The sequence below is a fragment of the Kogia breviceps genome, chromosome 7, assembly GCF_026419965.1.
Source record: "Kogia breviceps isolate mKogBre1 chromosome 7, mKogBre1 haplotype 1, whole genome shotgun sequence".
NCBI classification, from domain to species: Eukaryota; Metazoa; Chordata; class Mammalia; order Artiodactyla; family Physeteridae; genus Kogia; species Kogia breviceps.
The window spans coordinates 41478978-41498939 of NC_081316.1; the positions used below are offsets into that span (position 1 = coordinate 41478978).

General features: G+C 36.2%; 1 protein-coding gene across 1 annotated transcript in view; it reads right to left on the reverse strand.

Moving 5' to 3' along the window:
• The window catches only part of PDE3B (phosphodiesterase 3B), a 174561-nt gene that overhangs the window by 58324 nt on the left and 96275 nt on the right, over positions 1 to 19962 (reverse strand). Inside the window, exon 2 of the mRNA XM_059068300.2 lies at positions 5065 to 5115. Within this exon, the coding sequence (XP_058924283.1) occupies positions 5065 to 5115 (51 nt within the window). The remainder of the gene's footprint in view (positions 1 to 5064; positions 5116 to 19962) is intronic.

A 19962-nucleotide genomic window follows, 5' to 3' on the forward strand; every position in this document is an offset into this window, starting at 1 on the left:
GACAAGGCTTTGCTGCAAAGACATCTGAGTTGGAAATCTAGACTACAGCCCTAACTGCATGACTTGGAGCAAGTTATTCAACATCTGAACTTTTCAGTTTCTTCACTGTAAAATGGAGATAACAACTACCTCATTAAGGGCTGATATGAGAATTAAATCTGATAATCTATGTAAAGCACATAAAGCAATGCATGGTACATATATTTAAAATGCAATAAATCAAACTATTATTATCCATATTATAGAAAATGAGATAAAAAGAAAAAATGGTGTCAGAGTTCAAAGGAGATAGTGATAACACTGAACTGAATAGTTAATATGGAAGGAATAACAGGACGCTGGGCCCTTAAAAATGTATAGGAAATATATTTTTTTAATTTAAAATTAATATTTCATTGATGCATATATATAATTTTTACTTTTTGAAAATATATATTATGTTCAACTCAATTACCCACAGAAATAAGTGCACTGATAATCAGAACAGTGAATTAAATGTTACTTTTGTTTGTTTTATTGTGCCTTGAATTTACATTTGGGTGTGTTCATAAGTATTCAAAGTATTTGAGTTCACTGTTTATTAATTATCCTCAACACATTTTGAAATTGAGAAATGTTATGAAAGTTAGACCAACAATTAGCTTAGTAATGTCTTTGCTCTTTGTGGAATTCTTTTCTTTTTCCTTGTGAAGTGTTATTTTGTATTAGTTTTTATCTTAAAACGTTCCCCATTATTGGGCCATAGCCCAGCTATTTCTAGTCTTTATAAGTAACCACCTCTCTATATATGTCACTGTAGATGTTAAGCATACTTCTGACAGATAGCTTCCCCTAACTTGAACTACTGAACCAAAGTAAATGAACCAAACCAAAATCACTATAAAACTACCCTTGCATATGTTGGTCAAACCTATACCTCCACAAATTGTATATAACAGTATCTGTTTTCCCACACCCAAATAAGAAATCTGTTGTAATTTGAGTTGGTGCTCCCTTATATGCAGTGTGTCATTTCTCTCTGGCTGCTTTCAAAATATTTTCTTTGCTTTTAGTTTTCAAAAGTTTAATTGACATATCTTGGAGTAGATTTGGGGCGGGGGCACTGATCCTATTTGGGATTCACTCAGCTTCTTGAATTTGCAGAATTACATTTTTTGCAAAATTTGGGAAGTTTTCAGCCATTATTTCTTCACATACTTTTTCAAACCCACTCTATCTCCTCAGACACTGATGATATGAACGTTGGATCTTTTGTTATTGTCCACCAGGTCCTGAAGGCTCTGTTCATTTTGTTTCCATTTATTTTCTCAATGTTGTTCAAACTGAGTAAATTCTACTGATCTATCCTCAAGTTCACAGATTCTATCCTCTGTCATCACCACTCTATTGAGACCATTTTACAAGTTTTTTATTTCCATTATTGCATTTTGCAGTTCTATAACTTCCCTTTTTTTTTCTGTGGTAACTTCTATTTTTTTGCTAAGAGTTTCTACTTTGTTTATATATTTCAAGAGAATTTGTAATTGCTTGTTAGGATGTTTTAATGATGGTCGCTTTAAAATTCTTTGTCAGACAATTCCAAATCTGATCATCTTGGTGTTAATCATTGACTGTCTTTTCTCATTTAAGTTGTGATTCTCCTGGTTCTTGGTATGACAGATGATTTTCAAAATTTTATCAACATTTTGGTAACTATGCTAGAAGAATCTGGGTCCTATTTACATCTATGAGGCAACATAAACTATTAAAAACATGGAACTTCTAAAAATTGATACCTTTTAAAATATGTTTTGCAATTTAAAAAAATATCTAGGAATAAATCTAACAAAATATGCATGACCGCTACACTAAAAACATTAAAGATGATACAGATCAGTGAAGGAATATACCATTTTCATAGATTGAAAGCCTCAGTATTATAAGATGTAAATTCTCCTCATACTGATTTATAGAGTCAATATAGTCTCAATCAAAATCCTAGCAGTATTTTTTGTGTGTGTGGAAATTTTCAAGTTTATTAAAGAAGAGTCAAGATAACTTTGAAGAAGAACAATGCTGGAGAACGTACTATCAGATGTCAAGACTTATTATAAAGTTACAGTAATTAAAGTAATGAGTGTGGTATCAGTGTTTCAGGAGAGATAAATTGACAAACAGACCAGAAGAGAAAGTCCTGAAACAAATCTACATATGAAAAAAAAAAGAAAAAAAAATCTACATATGGTTACTTGATATGACAAAGGTTATAATACAGTGCAAAGAAGAAAGAATGTGTATTTTGTTCAACAACTGGAACTGGGTCAATTGGATAACCATATGGGAAAAAAATGTCTTGATCTATAAATCACACCATACAGAAAAATCAATTCTAGATGCATTACAGATCTAAAGATGAGAAGTAAAACAATAAAACTACTAGGAGGTAACAGAAGAGGGTAGACACAACCCAGAGAGTAGACACAACCCAGGAGGTAGACAAAGTGTTCTTAAATAGGACACACACATACACAAAAAAATCACTAGACAAAAAGGAAATGAATACTAAGTTGGCATAAAAGGAAGTGACTGATGGAGTACTTTTAATAAGACACCATGATAAGCCACAGACAGGGAGAAGATGATTTTTTTTATGAATATATATATTCATGTCCAAAATACATAAAGAACTCCTACTGATCACTAAGTAAAAGGTAGATAATCAGCAGAAAAAATGGGGAAAAGATCTTTACCAGAGGATATCTGAGTAGCAAATTAACATAAAAAGGTTCTCAGCTTGATGAGCCATCAATGAAATACAAATACAAATACTAAATCCACAATGGATATTCTTTAACAGCTACCAGAATGATTTAAAACAGACACTACCAAGTGTTGACAAAGATGCAGAGCAACTGAAACATACAACCTCTTTGGAAAATTATCTGGTGCTTCCTACTAAAACTGAACATACACATGTAGACCCTATGACCCAGCAATGCACTCTATATATCCAACAAAAGACATCAAGAATGTTTCAGCAGAACTTGCAATAGACAAAAAACTGAAAAATAAAACAAATGTCAATCTGCTATAGAATAGATGAATTAACTATATATTTATTCAATGAAACACTAAATAGAATGAGAATGGATGAATTACTACTATGTATAATAACACGAATTAATCTCACGATAAATTTTGAAAGAAGCAAGACAGAGAATACATATGAGTGATTCCATTCATATACAATTCAGAAAAAGACAAGAAAAACTAAGTTGTGATGACAGAAATCAGGTTTGAAAGGACGCATGGGAGAAGTTGATGACTAGGCGGGGAGCATAGGGGGCTTTTGGGGTGCTGAATTCTTCATCTGAAAAATGGTCACATATATATTCACTCTGAGAAAATTCATCAAGTTACACAGTTATGACTTTTGCACTTTTATATATGAGCATTACACTTCAATTTTTTTTTTTTTTTTTTTTTTTTTTTGGCCGTTCGGTGCAGCTTGCAGGATATCTCAGTTCCCTGACCAGGGATCAAACCCAGGCCCATGGCAGTGAAAGTGCTGAGTCCTAACCACTGGACCACCATGGAATTCCCTATACTTTGATTCTTAAAAAAAGGATTATTAGGGAGAGAAAGACGGTAGGAGAAGAGAGAAATAAAAGAAATAAAAGTCTGTGTGACCACAAGCCCATGCTCTCAACCATTACTGCTTACTTATCTTTAGATTTTACCAGTAATTTAGGTAGATACTCTTTTAATTGGAAACTGAGGATCTTGGTGAATATGACTGATGAAAAAGGCCACTATTTAGGTCAAGAAACCCCAGCCCCTTTTAGGTCAGATGTGGCCTTCCTCACATCATCTGACTATAACAGTTACACCAGAGAATATTTTTTTTTTAATGGGCTGTTGTGGCTATTCCATTTAAAGTTTAAAAATAAGAATCAACCATTCAAAGGGGTGTTCATTTTTTAAAATTTTATGTTGGAACAATAGAAGTAATATGTCTGTAAACACAAATGACAAAGATTTGATTTTTATTAATATTTATCTATTAGTGTAAAAAACATCAGGTTTCAAAAGCATATGAAACATAATATTACAATCTTTGTAGACTAGAATTATATAAACCATATGTTTCAATACATGGAAGACTAGGAAAAGATCTATAAAGATATATATCAAAAGTTAACAAAGTTAACATAGTTATTCCTTGATGTTTGAATGATTTTCCTTTTTTCTCCTATACTTCTATTTTTAATTCTACTGATAACATAAAGTGATCAAAAAATCTTTAAAAAGTACATTTTGTATGATTCCATATATATAAAGTTCATAAATAAAGAAAACTAATTGCTAGAATTCTGGATAGGGATTTTCTTTGGAAACATAGGTAATGACTAGAATGGCACACAAGTGAGGCTTGAGGGATGCCGGTAATGTTCTATTTCTTGTTATGGGTACTAGTTATATGGGATGTTTAAGTTTTGAAAATTCATTGATCTGTGCAATTTTCTGTACATTTATCAATAACTCTAGGTGGAGTGAACTGGGGAAAAGAGCCTCACATTTAATATAGATGAGCCCAGATTATATTAGCAACATTTTTAAAATAACTATTTATATAAGTTTGGTTTCTTATTTTCTTTTCCCTTACAATTTAAAAAAAAAAAAATATATATATATATATATATATATATATATATTTTTTTTTTTTTTTTTTTGCGGTATGCAGGCCTCTCACTGTTGTGGCCTCTCCCGTTGCAGAACACAGGCTCCGGACGCACAGGCACAGCGGCCGCAGCGCACAGGCCCAGCCGCTCCGTGGCATGTGCGATCCCCCAGGACCAGGGCACGAACCCGCGTCCCCTGCATCGGCAGGTGGACTCTCAACCACTGCGCCACCAGGGAAGCCCTAAAATATATTTTTAAAAAACTACCTAAATGAAGTTCTGGTTGTTTTAGTTCAGCTAAAGAAAAATCTTATGGCATATAAATTAAAGTTTCATTCAGAAGATTTCTATGTCAAAAATTTGATTACAGATATTAATTATTAGTGATATCACTTATATTTACCTGATAGTGAGGTTTATACCACTGCTTTAAGTCCCAATCCCAAAGAATCATCTGGAAAAAAAAAAAAAAAAAGAGTTCACTTAGTTACAAACCATAAATAAATAAATATATGTAAAGACAAAATGGAGCATCTTCAATTACAGATACCTAAAATACCTTAAAGTTTGGGAGAGGAATTGGGAAGATTAGAATAAAAATTATCTCTAGATGGAATATTTTATTAATTACATACACAATCTGTGATTGAGAAATCAAAAGAAGAGTCAGGATAAAGTCACTAAATCAATCTATATTCAAAATATAGATTCAAAATATCTATTACCACAGAACTGAAAATATAAATCCAGAAGCACATCCATTCACTAAAAATACAAGAAAAATGACAAATCACCATTCTTCCCCCTCCCTACGCTCTCCAAAGGCTCATAATTTGTCATTTTAAACTAGTGTCAGTAGGTGGTGCTATTTCCTTACCAATAAGGCACTTCTGTCAAAAGCACTTTAAAAAGCTTGCCCTTGGTTTAGATTAAACATAAAGGAATGGATTTATAAAAAGCTACACACAACCCTTTTGATTCACAGATAATTCGTTTTCCTGTTTTTCTCCTTTATAGATTCTCAGTGGTAACTTCTTAGTACCAGACTAGTTTTTTCCTGCCCTTCTCTTCCTAGCAGGCCGTGTGGCTACTTCCCCATCTAATAGTCACCACTCTAGAAGATAAAATTAGCTTAAATTTGGCAAGCTATAACTGCTACCTACCATTAATCCTAAATTTCTATTAAGTTTTACTTAAGTAATAAATAGGTCTCCTTTTGCCTAAATAATTGATTATAATTGTGATTTTCTACATGGCTTTGAACCCTAGTATCGAAATAAGCCTAGTTAATTTGTAATACAATCACAATCTATGTACTGAAATATTTGTGTCATTTCTTGTCCTTGGTCGTAAGGATCCTGATTGCAAAAGATCATAAAATGTTATCTACTCTTTCATTGGTCTGATATTTAAATAGGAGTTAGCAGACTTTTTTTCTGTAAAGGTACAAATAGTAAACATTTTAGGCTTTGCAAGCCACATAAGGTCTCCATGCCATATTCTTTGGTTTTTGTTTTTGTTTTACAACCCTTTAACATGCAAAACAAAACAAAACAAAAAAACATTCTTAGCACAGTGGCCATACAAAAACATGTTCCTGGCAGGATTTGGTCAGTGGGCTATAGCTTGCTGAACCCTTTTAAAAATTCTCAATTGTCAATATCACCATCCTTGCAGAAGGTCATCTCTTGCCAGTAAAGAGAAACCTACCTCTTCCCAAAGAAAATCCAGACCACTTACAAAATTCATGGACCAGTACCTGCAAAATGGCTATGGTACAGCTACATGCAAAATACATAATATATATTAGTAGACTCATCAAATTTATACAGTATTTTATATGGCCCTAAGTGTGGTCCTCATATAATTATTTCAGGTTGTGATTTAACCAGCATAAACTCTAGATTCAAGAGACATTAATTAAAGCAGTTTAAGACATTAATAACTTCCTAAGAACATTCACATTAAGATTAAAATAACCTAAAATCCCTAAATTTCTTTTATACTTGATATACACGCTCCATTTTCTGCATGCTATTCTTACACAACTGGCTTTTTAGTTCCAACTGCAGTAGTTTACTTCAGTCCTGATTTCAGCCAGTCCAAGTTTCTTTGAAGAGTGGAATGTCGACTAGCCTATTCACCATTCTTCCCATCATGACATTTGTAAATCTGATGTTTTCTTAAGTTCACTTTAAAAAGTACAGAATGAACAGGAGTGAAAACAGAACCACAGGATGGATCACTAAAGATTACCTATGAGATTTGCATCTGAGTCTGCATACTTGCCTAACATACTATCATCCAATCCACGCCTCCACATTTCTTCTATAATGATACCATCAAACGGTGACATACCTACACCTCATTTCTCCTAATCATTAGTCTGAGTAGAAGTTGATTTCTTGCTAACTCCAGCATACTTTCATTAGGAGGGTTTCTTAACACTGAGTCTTCCTTGCCTCCCACTTGCTATTCCGGCTTTGAATAAACTCTTAAGCAGTAGATCAACCTTATTTATAGTCACTTTCTCTGCGATCAAAAATACATTTGCCAAAAAGTAGCAGGTCTTAGTCTGAAATCCCCTGCATATTAGGCACTGAAAAGAGATACAGTGAAAGCCGCAAATAGCTGGTAGACTGCCTTCTGTGTTAATTGGACAACTAGAATATTAGCGATTTTGAGAAAACAAAATTTCCTGCGTAAGTAATAGAAGATGTAGAATCCAGGAATCTTACAGCTGCAGCTATGTACATCCTACAGCAGTGTTATTCAAGGTGTGGTCCACAATAAGAAAGTACAGAAATGAAGAGTAAATGTTTAGAAATTTTTATATCAATTTGATATTGTTGAGTTGATTTTAGTATCTTTTACAAAAGCAGGTTGGGGCAAAAACCCCAAAGCTTGATCCTTTTCTATATAGTTTGATGCCAGGAGACAGGAACATGGATGCACAGAGCGGCACTGTTTGGGGCAGCAAGAAAACTAAAAACGACCCAAATGTCCATCAATAACAGAATGGGGAAATTTTGCTACATTTATGCAGTGGAATACAATAGTGAAAATGAATGAAGGATAGCTACAACCTATATGAATGAATCTTAAAAACATAACGTTGAATGAGAAAAGTCACAAGAGGATACATACAGTATAATTACATGCGATATAAAATAAAATATTCATTGAAATATACTTTTTAGAAATATAAACATACAGGAAACTATGAAGAAATTCAGGATGGTTATCATCTCTAAGGGAGAAGAAAACTGGATCTGGGAGTGGCATACCGGGAACTTCAAAGTTACTGGTAATGTTCAAAGATAATGGTGGGTCGATAGTGTTTTTTGTCCTTAGTGTCTAAACTGGTAAAGTAGTAGAGACAATGACTAGAGTAAACGCTTGAGGAACTGTGCCATACATGGCAAGAATGAAATGGAGCAATAGCCAGAAAAGAATGTGGGAATAATACTTTTATTGTTAAAACGGTAGGTTCTAGAGCTTGTTTCTACTTGATAGGAAAGATCCTGTACAGTAGAACTAATGATAAAAGGTAGAGTGCACGATTTCCGAAGGAGCAAAATCCTTAATGAAAATATTGCTCAATACCTCTATAATATTAGCACATAGATAAAATTTTAAACTAAGAAACAGTAATAGAGTATTAGCCATTATTAATCAAATCTGTGAATCACTAGTTGTTCCTCAGGGGTCTGGAATATTTAGGGTGGGGGAAGAACCAATTTAGTTTACATATATTTCAACATTGTGAACTGCAAGATTAATTCTGATTTCCACAGAAATATCATCATCTTAACAATTATATTTTGTTTTTATCTTTTATTTTTTTTAAAACTTTTGGCCAAGCGGCTTGTTGCATCTTAGATCCCTGACCAGGGATCGAACCCATGTTCCCTGCAGTGGAAGCGCAGAGTCCTAACCACCGGACCACCAGGGAGTTCCCAACCATACATATTGAAAAGCGAGGCAGGTGCCCTAAGGCCTGCATTATTCTGCATGACTACAAATCATCCTAGGTAAAGTATTTTCATGTCATTTGAATATTATTGTTTATATCTATTGAATTTGCAGTTTTTGCATTGTTACATTATGTCTCCAATCCAAAAAATAAATGGCTCAAAATTGGTTTCCTAAAGCTTAAGGTACTAATAAAAATAGTAACAAAACTCAGAATAAATGCTCAGAATAAATGAATCAAGAGCAAGACTCTAATGCAGTCTGACTACAAATCTGTGGGTATGATAATACCACACAAACCCATAAAAAAAATATTACTAAGTCATACAACAGTGACCATCTAAAAACTGGATTTTTTTTTAGACTCACAATTCATTCACCTTATATTCTTCTGAATGTTGTCCACTTTGAAACTTTTATGACATTCAAACAAAATGTGAAGACTTTTTGGTAAACCAGTAGAACTTTTATAGAACAGTCACATAATGCTTTCTTATATGAAACTGAAGATTTTTGTTCCTAAAACAGAAATGACATAAACTAGAGGCACCATTCAGATTCTGTGCTCCTCATAGGAAAAGCGTATAAAAAAGATAAACTGTTGCTGAGAGACTTGTAAAACTAGCCACACAGATGATAAACATGCTGGAAGAGAGAACGGACCAAAAAATTTCCAAAATGTATTTACTATGTGACACCTTGGGACATCACAGAACTGAAAAGGCATATAAGGTAAAAGAGTAATTACTGTCATATTTGTACACAGCAGATATCTTACTTTACTGGTAGGTAAATGCACTCATGTGATGAATCCAAATCAGCTCTTGGTTTATATGCAATACACACAGCAAAAGATGGCAGCCAACTTTTTTATGTGTTTATCACTGAAAAACCCATACTACAAAATATGATTTTTTTTTCCTATTTTGTAAACTATGATAGAGACTTGAAAACGTGCTGGAATCAGTTCTGAGAGATTCTGTACAGCAAGGAAGAGCCTTGCTAAACAATTAGAATATCTCTTAACTGCAGATCTACCACTGCTTTATTCACAGAAAACAGCTGGTAGTTAAAACACACATGCTGGGCACGATTCAGTGTTAAAGGAATAGCATAAGTGTAAATGCACTCAATTTTTGGCCACAGAAGGTACATCTTTTCAGTGTGCTGTGGGAAAATGGAGTGCAAATAAAAACTATAAATAGCAAATAGAAGTAGTCAATAAAATGCAAAGAATTTCTATTTCTCAAGTTTTTAAGCATGACAATGACCATTAACTTAGCAAGTGACACAGCCTGGAAAGTAATCTTCAGTGAGAAATCTCTTTATAATTCGAGGGTCCATGTTGAATTTGAGTATTCAGAAACAACAACCAAAAAAACCACTTGCTTCTTTCCACTGTAAATTATAATTTTGCTTGAATTTTTCTAATTTAAGAGAAATTGAGAAAAGAAAAGAATCTGGTTGGATATATGTGATGAATCTACAACGCACAACCTATTTACTCATCAGTGAGCTGAAATACAAATACCTTTAATATTACAAACAATGTTCAGTGATAATGTACTTATTTTAGTTTTTAAAAATTATGAATCATTTTTATCTAATATTGGTAGGTGCCTGCCACATATACTGAATACATAGTGGATGGTGCATGGATATTAAAAGTTTAAGAAACATTGGTAGAAGCAGTCATTCCTCCTATATAATATATAATATGTAGCCCTTTTAAAATTTTACTTCCAAGTAGACAGTATATGCTCTGTATATAAACTGTTCCCAAGTCAGCAAAACCTTAGGCATCTAAACTTCAATCTCAATACCAAAGTAGATCCTATAAATAATTTAAATATAAGAATAAATAATTCAAATACTGCTAAATTTTGAGGAAAAAAAGGAAGTTTTAGTGGCTATGGTATGTTCTCAAAATATGGTTCTATTATACTATAAGACATCATTTAATGAAAGTATGAAATTTTAATTGCTGTTTTTAGGAGCTTCCAATATTACATTTGTCTGTTTCCATCTAAACTCAAATACAATACAGCATCAGAAATTAGTACATATTTTCACACACTGTAGTTATCTGTTCAAAAATAATTTTTAAAACAGCATTTTCTCATAAGTAATATATGAGGTGCATACTATTTAAAAAATTATCTTAGTTGATTTGATAAAGTAAACCCAAGACTGTGCCTTTATATAAATTCAGCTTTTCTTTGTGGTTAAAAAGTTGAATCCTGATAAAAGTTTCTATTTGAATATGTTTATAAGTCCAACATGCTTTACAGAGCTCTACAAAACCACCAATACCACAGAGAAGCATCAGCAGCACAACCAGGAGATGTTATCAGGTTTAATTACGTCAATGAGGTTTTATTTCATTGTTCCCTATGTAGCCAAAAAGAAAAATATATGTGTCCTCAAGTCACGCTCACAGAACTGTGATATTTATGTGAAATATGAAAGATTGTCTATTATGGTACTGCTGTGAATTAACGTTACAACATCCTTTATTCTCATGTTTCTTGTTGACATTTTGCTTGAGCTTCATGTATAAATCTAGCCTAATGAAATTGATTGAATTTCAGTATTTCCAACTTTTTCTATTTCTATGCCTTCCAACTTAGGCCCATTTAACTCTGTGTTTATTGAACATAAACCAAAAACATAAAATAAATGGACCGCCAAAAAGCTAAACTAAAACTGTACTCTCTACGATAGTATAACCTTGACAAATAAGGGTCCCAGCCAGAAAACCTGACAAGCAGGGAAAAAAAGGTGTGTGTGAGGGGCGGGGGGTGGGGGTGTGGAAACTAGTATTACTTGGAAACTAATCTCATTTACTATTCTTACTAATCAATCAAAATATATGATTACAGCCCTGGTGACTTAGACTGTAAGGTATGCCCCAGCACTATGTTAGATGCCTAATACCTAATGTCTTCTTTAATCTTTACTAGAATTCTTTGTGGTAAGCCTTATTTCCTCATTTTACAACTGACACAACAGAGACTAAAAAGGTGAAGTAACCTGCCGAGAGTCACATGATCAGTAAGTGGCAGAGACAAATTAAATTCAGATCTGCCTCATTCCAAAACTTTAAGGATTCTTAATCATTATTCTACACCATCTTATAATTATTATCATTTACTACTGTTATTATCAATACTACTGTGTGCTAGCAATATGGCGGGTGCTTGGCAGCCATGTAAAATCACAACAATTTTGCAAGTAACCTCATTTATATATGAGGAAGTTAAAGCTCAGCGATTATACTAATTATTCTGTATTTGCCTCCCAGATCCCTTCTTTGCCCTCCTCGCCACCCTGGGGAGGCTGGGCCCTACACTGCATCTCCCGACCTTCCATGCAGCTGGTTTCCACTTAGGCTGGGAGATGACAGTAGGAAACCGGAGTTTGGGACAAGAGAGGTGATTATTTCTTCTCTGCTGCCTCCATGACTACAGGTCTTAACCATATGGTCTTCCCTTCACAACTTCAGCTGTGACTCTGAACACACCATTTCCACCCTTGTTCCATCAGCCCCAGGTGAGGTAACAGCTTTCCATAGTTACTAGTCTCTTGTTGCCTAACCACCCCTTGTCCACCATCTTAACCCCGCTCATTCTCTCAAAGTAGATTCTTCATTAAAGTCTTTTTATTTGAACCACCTTGGAGTGAATTCTATTTCTTTTTTGCATTCCTAAATAATACAGGGACATTGTTAACCAAGTTCAGTCAGGTGTCAGCTAGGAAACTGCAGAGCTAGAATTTGAACTCAGATTTATCTCCGTAAAATTTTATTCCCTTTCTACTACTATGCTTGAAAGATAATTATTGAAGCTTTTAATGAGACCTTTCTTTCCAAAAATGATAAATAAAAAAGGATCATCAGAGAGCTGCGAAGATGGCGGAAGAGTAAGACGCGGAGATCACCTTCCTCCCCACAGATACATCAGAAATACATCTACACGTGGAACAACTACAGAACACCCACTGAACGCTGGCAGAAGACCTCAGACCTCCCAAAAGTCAAGGAACTCCCCACGTACCTGGGTAGGGCAAAAGAATAAAGAATAAACAAAGACAAAAGAATAGGGATGGGACCTGCACCAGTGGGAGGGAGCCGTGAAGGAAGAAAGGTTTCCACACACTAGAAACCCCTTTGCGGGCGGAGACTGCGGGTGGCGGACGGGGAAGCTTCGGAGCCGCGGAGGAGAACGCAGTAACGGGGTGCGGAGGGAAAAGCGGAGAGATTCCCGCAGAGGATCGGTGCCGACCGGCACTCACCAGCCCAAGAGGCTTGTCTGCTCAGCCGCCAGGTCGGGCAGGGGCTGGGAGCTAAGGCTCGGGCTTCAGTGGGAAGCCGGGAGAGGACTGGGGTTGGCTGCGTGAACACAGCCTGAAGGGGTTAGTGCGCCACGGCTAGCCTGGAGGGAGTCCGGGAAAAAGTCTGGACCTGCGGAAGAGGCAAGAGACATTTTCTTCCCTCTTTGTTTCCTGGTGCTCGAGGAGAGGGGATTAAGAGCACTGCTTAAAGGAGCTCCAGAAACGGGCGCAAGCCGCAGCTGTTGGCGCGGACACCAGAGACGGGCATGAGACGCTAAGGCTGCTGCTGCCGCCACCAAGAAGCCTATGTGCGAGCACAGGTCACTCTCCACACCTCCCCTCCCGGGAGCCTGTGCAGTCCGCCACTGCCAGGGTCCCGGGATCCAGGGACAACTTCCCCCAGAGAACGCACGGTGCGCCTCAGGCTGGTGCAACGTCACGCTGGCCTCTGCCGCCACAGGCTCGCCCCACACGCCATACCCCTCCCTCCCTCCGGCCTGAGTGAGCCAGAGCCCCCGAATCAGCTGCTCCTTTAACCCCCTCCTGTCTGAGCGAAGAACAGACGCCCTCAGGAGGCCTATACGCAGAGGCGGGTCCAAATCCAAAGCTGAACCCCAGGAGCTGTGCGAACAAAGAAGAGAAAGGGAAATCTCTCCCAGCAGCCTCAGAAGCAGCGGGTTAAATCAACACAATCAACTTGATGTACCCTGCATCAGTGGAAAACCTGAATAGACAACGAATCATCCCAAATTGAGGAGGTGGACTTTCAGAGCAACATATATTATTTTTTCCCCTTTTCCTCTTTTTGTGAGTGTGTATGTGTATGATTCTGTGTGAGATTTCGTCTGTATAGATTTGCTTTCACCATTTGTCCTAGGGTTCTGTCCATCCGTTTTTTGTTTGTTTTACTTAAAAATTTTTTTCTTTAAAATTTTTTATTTTAATAACTATTTTATATTACTTTATTTTATTTTATTCTATCTCCTTCCTTCCTTTCTTCCTTTCTTTTTCTTTCCTCCCTCCCTCCCTCCCTCTCTCTTTCTTTCTTTCTTTCTCCTTTTCCTCCCTTTTATTCTGAGCCGTGTGGATGAAAGGCTCTTGGTGCTACAGGCAGGAGTCAGTGCTGTGCCTCTGAGGTGGGAGAGCCAACTTCAGGACACTGGTCCACCAGAGACCTCCCAGCTCCACGTAATAACAAATGGCAGAAATCTCCCAGAGATCACCATCTCAACACCAACACCCAGCTTCACTCAACGACCAGCAAGCTACAGTGCTGGACACCCTATGCCAAACAACTAGCAAGACAGGACCACAACCCCACCCATTAGCAGAGAGGCAACCTAAAAACATAATAAGGCCACAGACACCCCAAAACACACCACCAGACGTGGACCTGCCCACCAGAAAGACAAGATCCAGCCGCATTCACCAGAACACAGGCACCAGTCCCCTCCACCAGGAAGCCTACACAACCCACTGAACCAACTTTAGCCACTGGGGACAGACAACAAAAACAACGGGAACTACAATCTTGCAGCCTGCAAAAAGGAGAGCCCAGACACAGTAAGATAAGCAAAATGAGAAGACAAAAAAACACACAGCAGATGAAGGAGCAAGATAAAAACCCACCAGACCTAACAAATGAAGAGGAAATAGGCAGTCTACCTGAAAAACAATTCAGAATAATGATAGTAAAGATGATTCAAAATCTTGGAAATAAAATAGAGAAAATGCAAGAAACATTTAACAAGGACCTAGAAGAATTAAAGAGGAAACAAGCAACAATGAGCAACACAATAAATGAAATTAAAAATACTCTAGATGGGATCAATAGCAGAATAACTGAAGCAGAAGAACGGATAAGTGACCTGGATGATAAAACAGTGGAAATAACTACTGCAGAGCAGAATAAAGAAAAAAGAATGAAAAGAACTGAGGACAGTCTCAGAGACCTCTGGGACAACATTAAACATACCAACATTCGAATTATAGGGGTCCCAGAAGAAGAAGAGAAAAAGAAAGGGACCGAGAAAATATGTGAAAAGATTATACTTGAAAACTTCTGTAATATGGGAAAGGAAATAGTTAATCAAGTCCAGGAAGCACAGAGAGTCCCATACAGGTTAAATCCAAGGAGAAACACGCCAAGACACATATTAATCAGACTGTCAAAAATTAAATACAAAGAAAACATATTAAAAGCAGCAAGGGAAAAATAACACACAAGGGAATCCCCATAAGGTTAACAGCTGATCTTTCAGCAGAAACTCTGCAAGCCAGAAGGGAGTGGCAGGACATATTTAAAGTGATGAAGGAGAAAAACATACAACTAAGATTACTCTACCCAGCAAGGATCTCATTCAGATTTGACAGAGAAATTAAAACCTTTACAGACAAGCAAAAGCTGAGAGAGTTCAGCACCACCAAACCAGCTTTACAACAAATCCTAAGGGAGCTTCTCTAGGCAAGAAACACAAGAGAAGGAAAAGACCTACAAGAACAAATGCAAAACAATTAAGAAAATGGGAATAGGAACATACATATCAATAATTACCTTAAATGTAAATGGATTAAATGCTCCCACCAAAAGACACAGACTGGCTGAATGGATACAAAAACAAGACCCATATATATGCTGTCTACAAGAGACCCACTTCAGACCTAGAGACACATACAGACTGAAAGTGAGGGGATGGAAAAAGATATTGCATGCAAATGGAAATCAAAAGAAAGCTGGAGTAGCAATTCTCATATCAGACAAAATAGACTTTAAAATAAAGAGTATTACAAGAGACAAAGAAGGACACTACATAATGATCAGGGAGTCGATCCATGAAGAAGATATAACAATTGTAAATATTTATGCACTCAAAATAGGAGCACCTCAATACATAAGGCAAATACTAACAGCCATAAAAGGGGAAATTGACAATAACACATTAATTGTAGGGGACTTTTACACCCCACTTTCACCAATGGACAGATCATCCAAAATGAAAATAAATAAGGAAACACAAGTTTTAAATGAAACATTAAACAAGATGGACTTAATTGATATTTATAGGACATTCCATCTAAAAACAACAGAATACACATTTTTCTCAAGTGGTCATGGAATATTCTGCAGGATAGATCATATTTTGGGTCACAAATCTAGCCTTGGTAAATTTAAGAATATTGAAATTACAACGCTATGAGACTAGATATCAATTACAGGAAAAGATCTGTAAAAAATACAAATACATTGAGGCTAAACAATACACTACTTAATAACAAAGTGATCACTGAAGAAATCAAAGAGGAAATCAAAAAATACCTAGAAACAAATGACAATGGAGACACGACGACCCAAAACCTATGGGATGCAGCAAAAGCAATTCTAAGAGGGAAGTTTATAGCAATACAATCCTACCTTAAGAAACAGGAAACATCTCGAATAAACAACCTAACCTTGCACCTAAAGCAATTAGAGAAAGAACAAAAAAACCCCAAAGTTAGCAGAAGGAAAGAAATCATAAAGATCAGATCAGAAATAAATGAAAAAGAAATGAAGGAAACAATAGCAAAGATCAATAAAACTAAAAGCTGGTTCTTTGAGAAGATAAACAAAATTGATAAACCATTAGCCAGACTCATCAAGAAAAAAAGGGAGAAGACTCAAATCAATAGAATTAGCAATGAAAAAGGAAAAGTAACGATTGACACTGCAGAAATACAAAAGATCATGAAAGATTACTACAAGCAACTCTATGCCAATAAAATGGAAACCTGGAAGAAATGGACAAATTCTTAGAAATGCACAACCTGCCAAGACTGAATCAGGAAGAAATAGAAAATATGAACTGACCAATCACAAGCACTGAAATTGAAACTGTGATTAAAAATCTTCCACAAACAAAAGCCCAGGACCAGATGGCTGCACAGGCGAATTCTATCAAACATGTAGAGAAGAGCTAACACCTATCCTTCTCAAACTCTTCCAAAATATAGCAGAGGGAGGAACACTCCCAAACTCATTCTATGAGGCCACCATCATCCTGATTCCAAAACCAGACAAAGATGTCACAAAGAAAGAAAACTACAGGCCAGTATCACTGATGAACATAGATGCAAAAATCCTCAACAAAATATTAGCAAACAGAATCCAACAGCACATTAAAAGGATCATACACCATGATCAAGTGGGGTTTATTCCAGGAATGCAAGGATTCTTCAATATATGCAAATCAATCAACGTGATACACCATATCAACAAACTGAAGGAGAAAAACCATATGATCATCTCAATAGATGCAGAGAAAGCTTTTGACAAAATTCAACTCATTTATGATAAAAACCCTGCAGAAAGTAGGCATACAGGGAACTTTCCTCAACATAATAAAGGCCATATATGACAAACCCACAGCCAACATTGTCCTCAGTGGTGAAAAACTGAAACCATTTCCACTAAGATCAGGAACAAGACAAGGTTGCCCACTCTCACCACTCTTATTCAACATAGTTTTGGAAGTTCTAGCCACAGCAATCAGAGAAGAAAAAGAAATAAAAGGAATCCAAATTGGAAAAGAAGAAGTAAAGCTGTCACTGTTTGCAGATGACATGATACTATACATAGAGAATCCTAAGGATGCTACCAGAAAACTACTAGAGCTAATCAATGAATTTGGTAAAGTTGCAAGATACAAAGTTAATGCACAGAAATCTCTGGCATTCTTATACACTAATGATGAAAAATCTGAGAGTGAAATTAAGAAAACACTCCCATTTACCATTGCAACAAAAAGAATAAAACATCTAGGAATAAACCTACCTAAGGAGACAAAAGACTTGTATGCAGAAAACTATAAGACACTGATGAAAGAAATTAAAGATGATACAAATAGGTGGAGAAATATACCATGTTCTTGGATTGGAAGAATCAACATTGTGAAAATGACTCTACTACCCAGAGCAATCTACAGATTCAATGCAATCCCTATCAAACTACCACTGGCATTTTTCACAGAACTAGAACAAAAAATTTCACAATTTGTATGGAGACACAAAAGACCCCGAATAGCCAAAGCAATCTTGAGAATGAAAAATGGAGCTGGAGGAATCAGGCTCCCTGACTTCAGACTATACTACAAGCTACAGTAATCAAGACTGTATGGTACTGGCACAAAAACAGAAATATAGATCAATGGAACAGGATAGAAAGCCCAGAGATAAACCCACACACATGTGGTCACCTCATCTTTGATAAAAGAGGCAAGAATATACAGTGGAGAAAAGACAGCCTCTTCAGTAAGTGGTGTTGGGAAAATTGGACAGCTACATGTAAAAGTATGAGATTACAACACTCCCTAACACAATATACAAAAATAAGCTCAAAATGGATGAAAGACCTAAATGTAAGGCCAGACCCTATAAAATTCTTAGAGGAAAACATAGGCAGAACTCTTGCAGAACACACCAAGATCCTTTTTGTCCCACCTCCTAGAGAAATGGAAATAAAAACAAAAATAAACAAATGGGACCTAATGAAACTTAAAAGCTTTTGCACAGCAAAGGATACCATAAACAAGACCAAAAGACAACCCTCAGAATGGGAGAAAATAATTGCAAATGAAGCAACTGACAAAGGATTAATCTCCAAAATTTATAAGCAACTCATGCAGCTCAATAACAAAAAAAAAAAAACCAAACAACCCAATCCAAAAATGGGCAGAAGACCTAAATAGACATTCCTCCAAAGAAGATATACAGATTGCCAACAGACACATGAAAGAATGCTCAACATCATTAATCATTAGAGAACTGCAAATCAAAACTACAATGAGATATCATCTCACACTGGTCAGAATGGCCATCATCAAAAAATCTAGAAACAATAAATGCTGGAGAGGGTGTGGAGAAAAGGGAACACTCTTGCACTGCTGGTGGAAATTTAAATTGATACAGCCACTATGGAGAACAGTATGGAGATTCCTTAAAAAACTACAAATAGAACTACCATATGACTCAGCCATGCCACTACTGGGCATATACCCTGAGAAAACCATAATTCAAAAAGAGTCATGTACCAAAATGTTCATTGCAGCCCTGTTTACAATAGCCAGGACATGGAAGCAACCTAAGTGTCCATCATCGGATGAATGGATAAAGAAGATGTGGCACATATATACAATGGAATATTACTCAGCCATAAAAAGAAACAAAATTGAGTTATTTGTAGTGAGGTGGATGGAACTAGAGTCTGTCATATAGAGTGAAGTAAATCAGAAAGAGAAAAACAAATACAATATTCTAACACATATATATGGAGTCTAAGAAAAAAAAAGTGTCACGAAGAGACTAGGGATAGGACGGGAATAAAACACAGATCTACTAGAGCATGGACTTGAGGATGTGGGGAGGGGGAAGGGTAAGCTGTAACGAAGTGAGAGAGTGGCATGGAAATATATACACTACCAAACGTAGGGTGGATAGCTAGTGGGAAGAAGCCGCCTGGCACAGGGAGATCAGCTACGTGGTTTGTGACCACCTAGAGGGGTGCGATAGGGAGGGTGGGAGGGAGGGAGACGCAAGAGGGAAGAGATATGGGAACATATGTATATGTATAACTGATTCACTTTGTTGTAAAGCAGAAACTAACACACCATTGTAAAGCAATTATACTCCAATAAAGATGTTAAAAAAAGAGAGAGAAATGGAAATACAAACAAAAATTAAAAAGTGGGACCTAATGAAACTTAAAAGCTTTTGCACAGCAATGGAAATCATAAACAAGACCAAAAGACAACCCTCAGATTGGGAGAAAATATTTGCAAATGAAGCAACTGACAAAGGATTAATCTCCAAAATTTACAAGCAGCTCATGCAGCTCAATATCAAAAAAAACAACCCAATCCAAAAATGGGCAGAAGACCTAAATAGACATTTCTCCAAAGAAGACATACAGATTGCCAACAGACACATGAAAGAATACTCAACATCATTAATCATTAGAGAA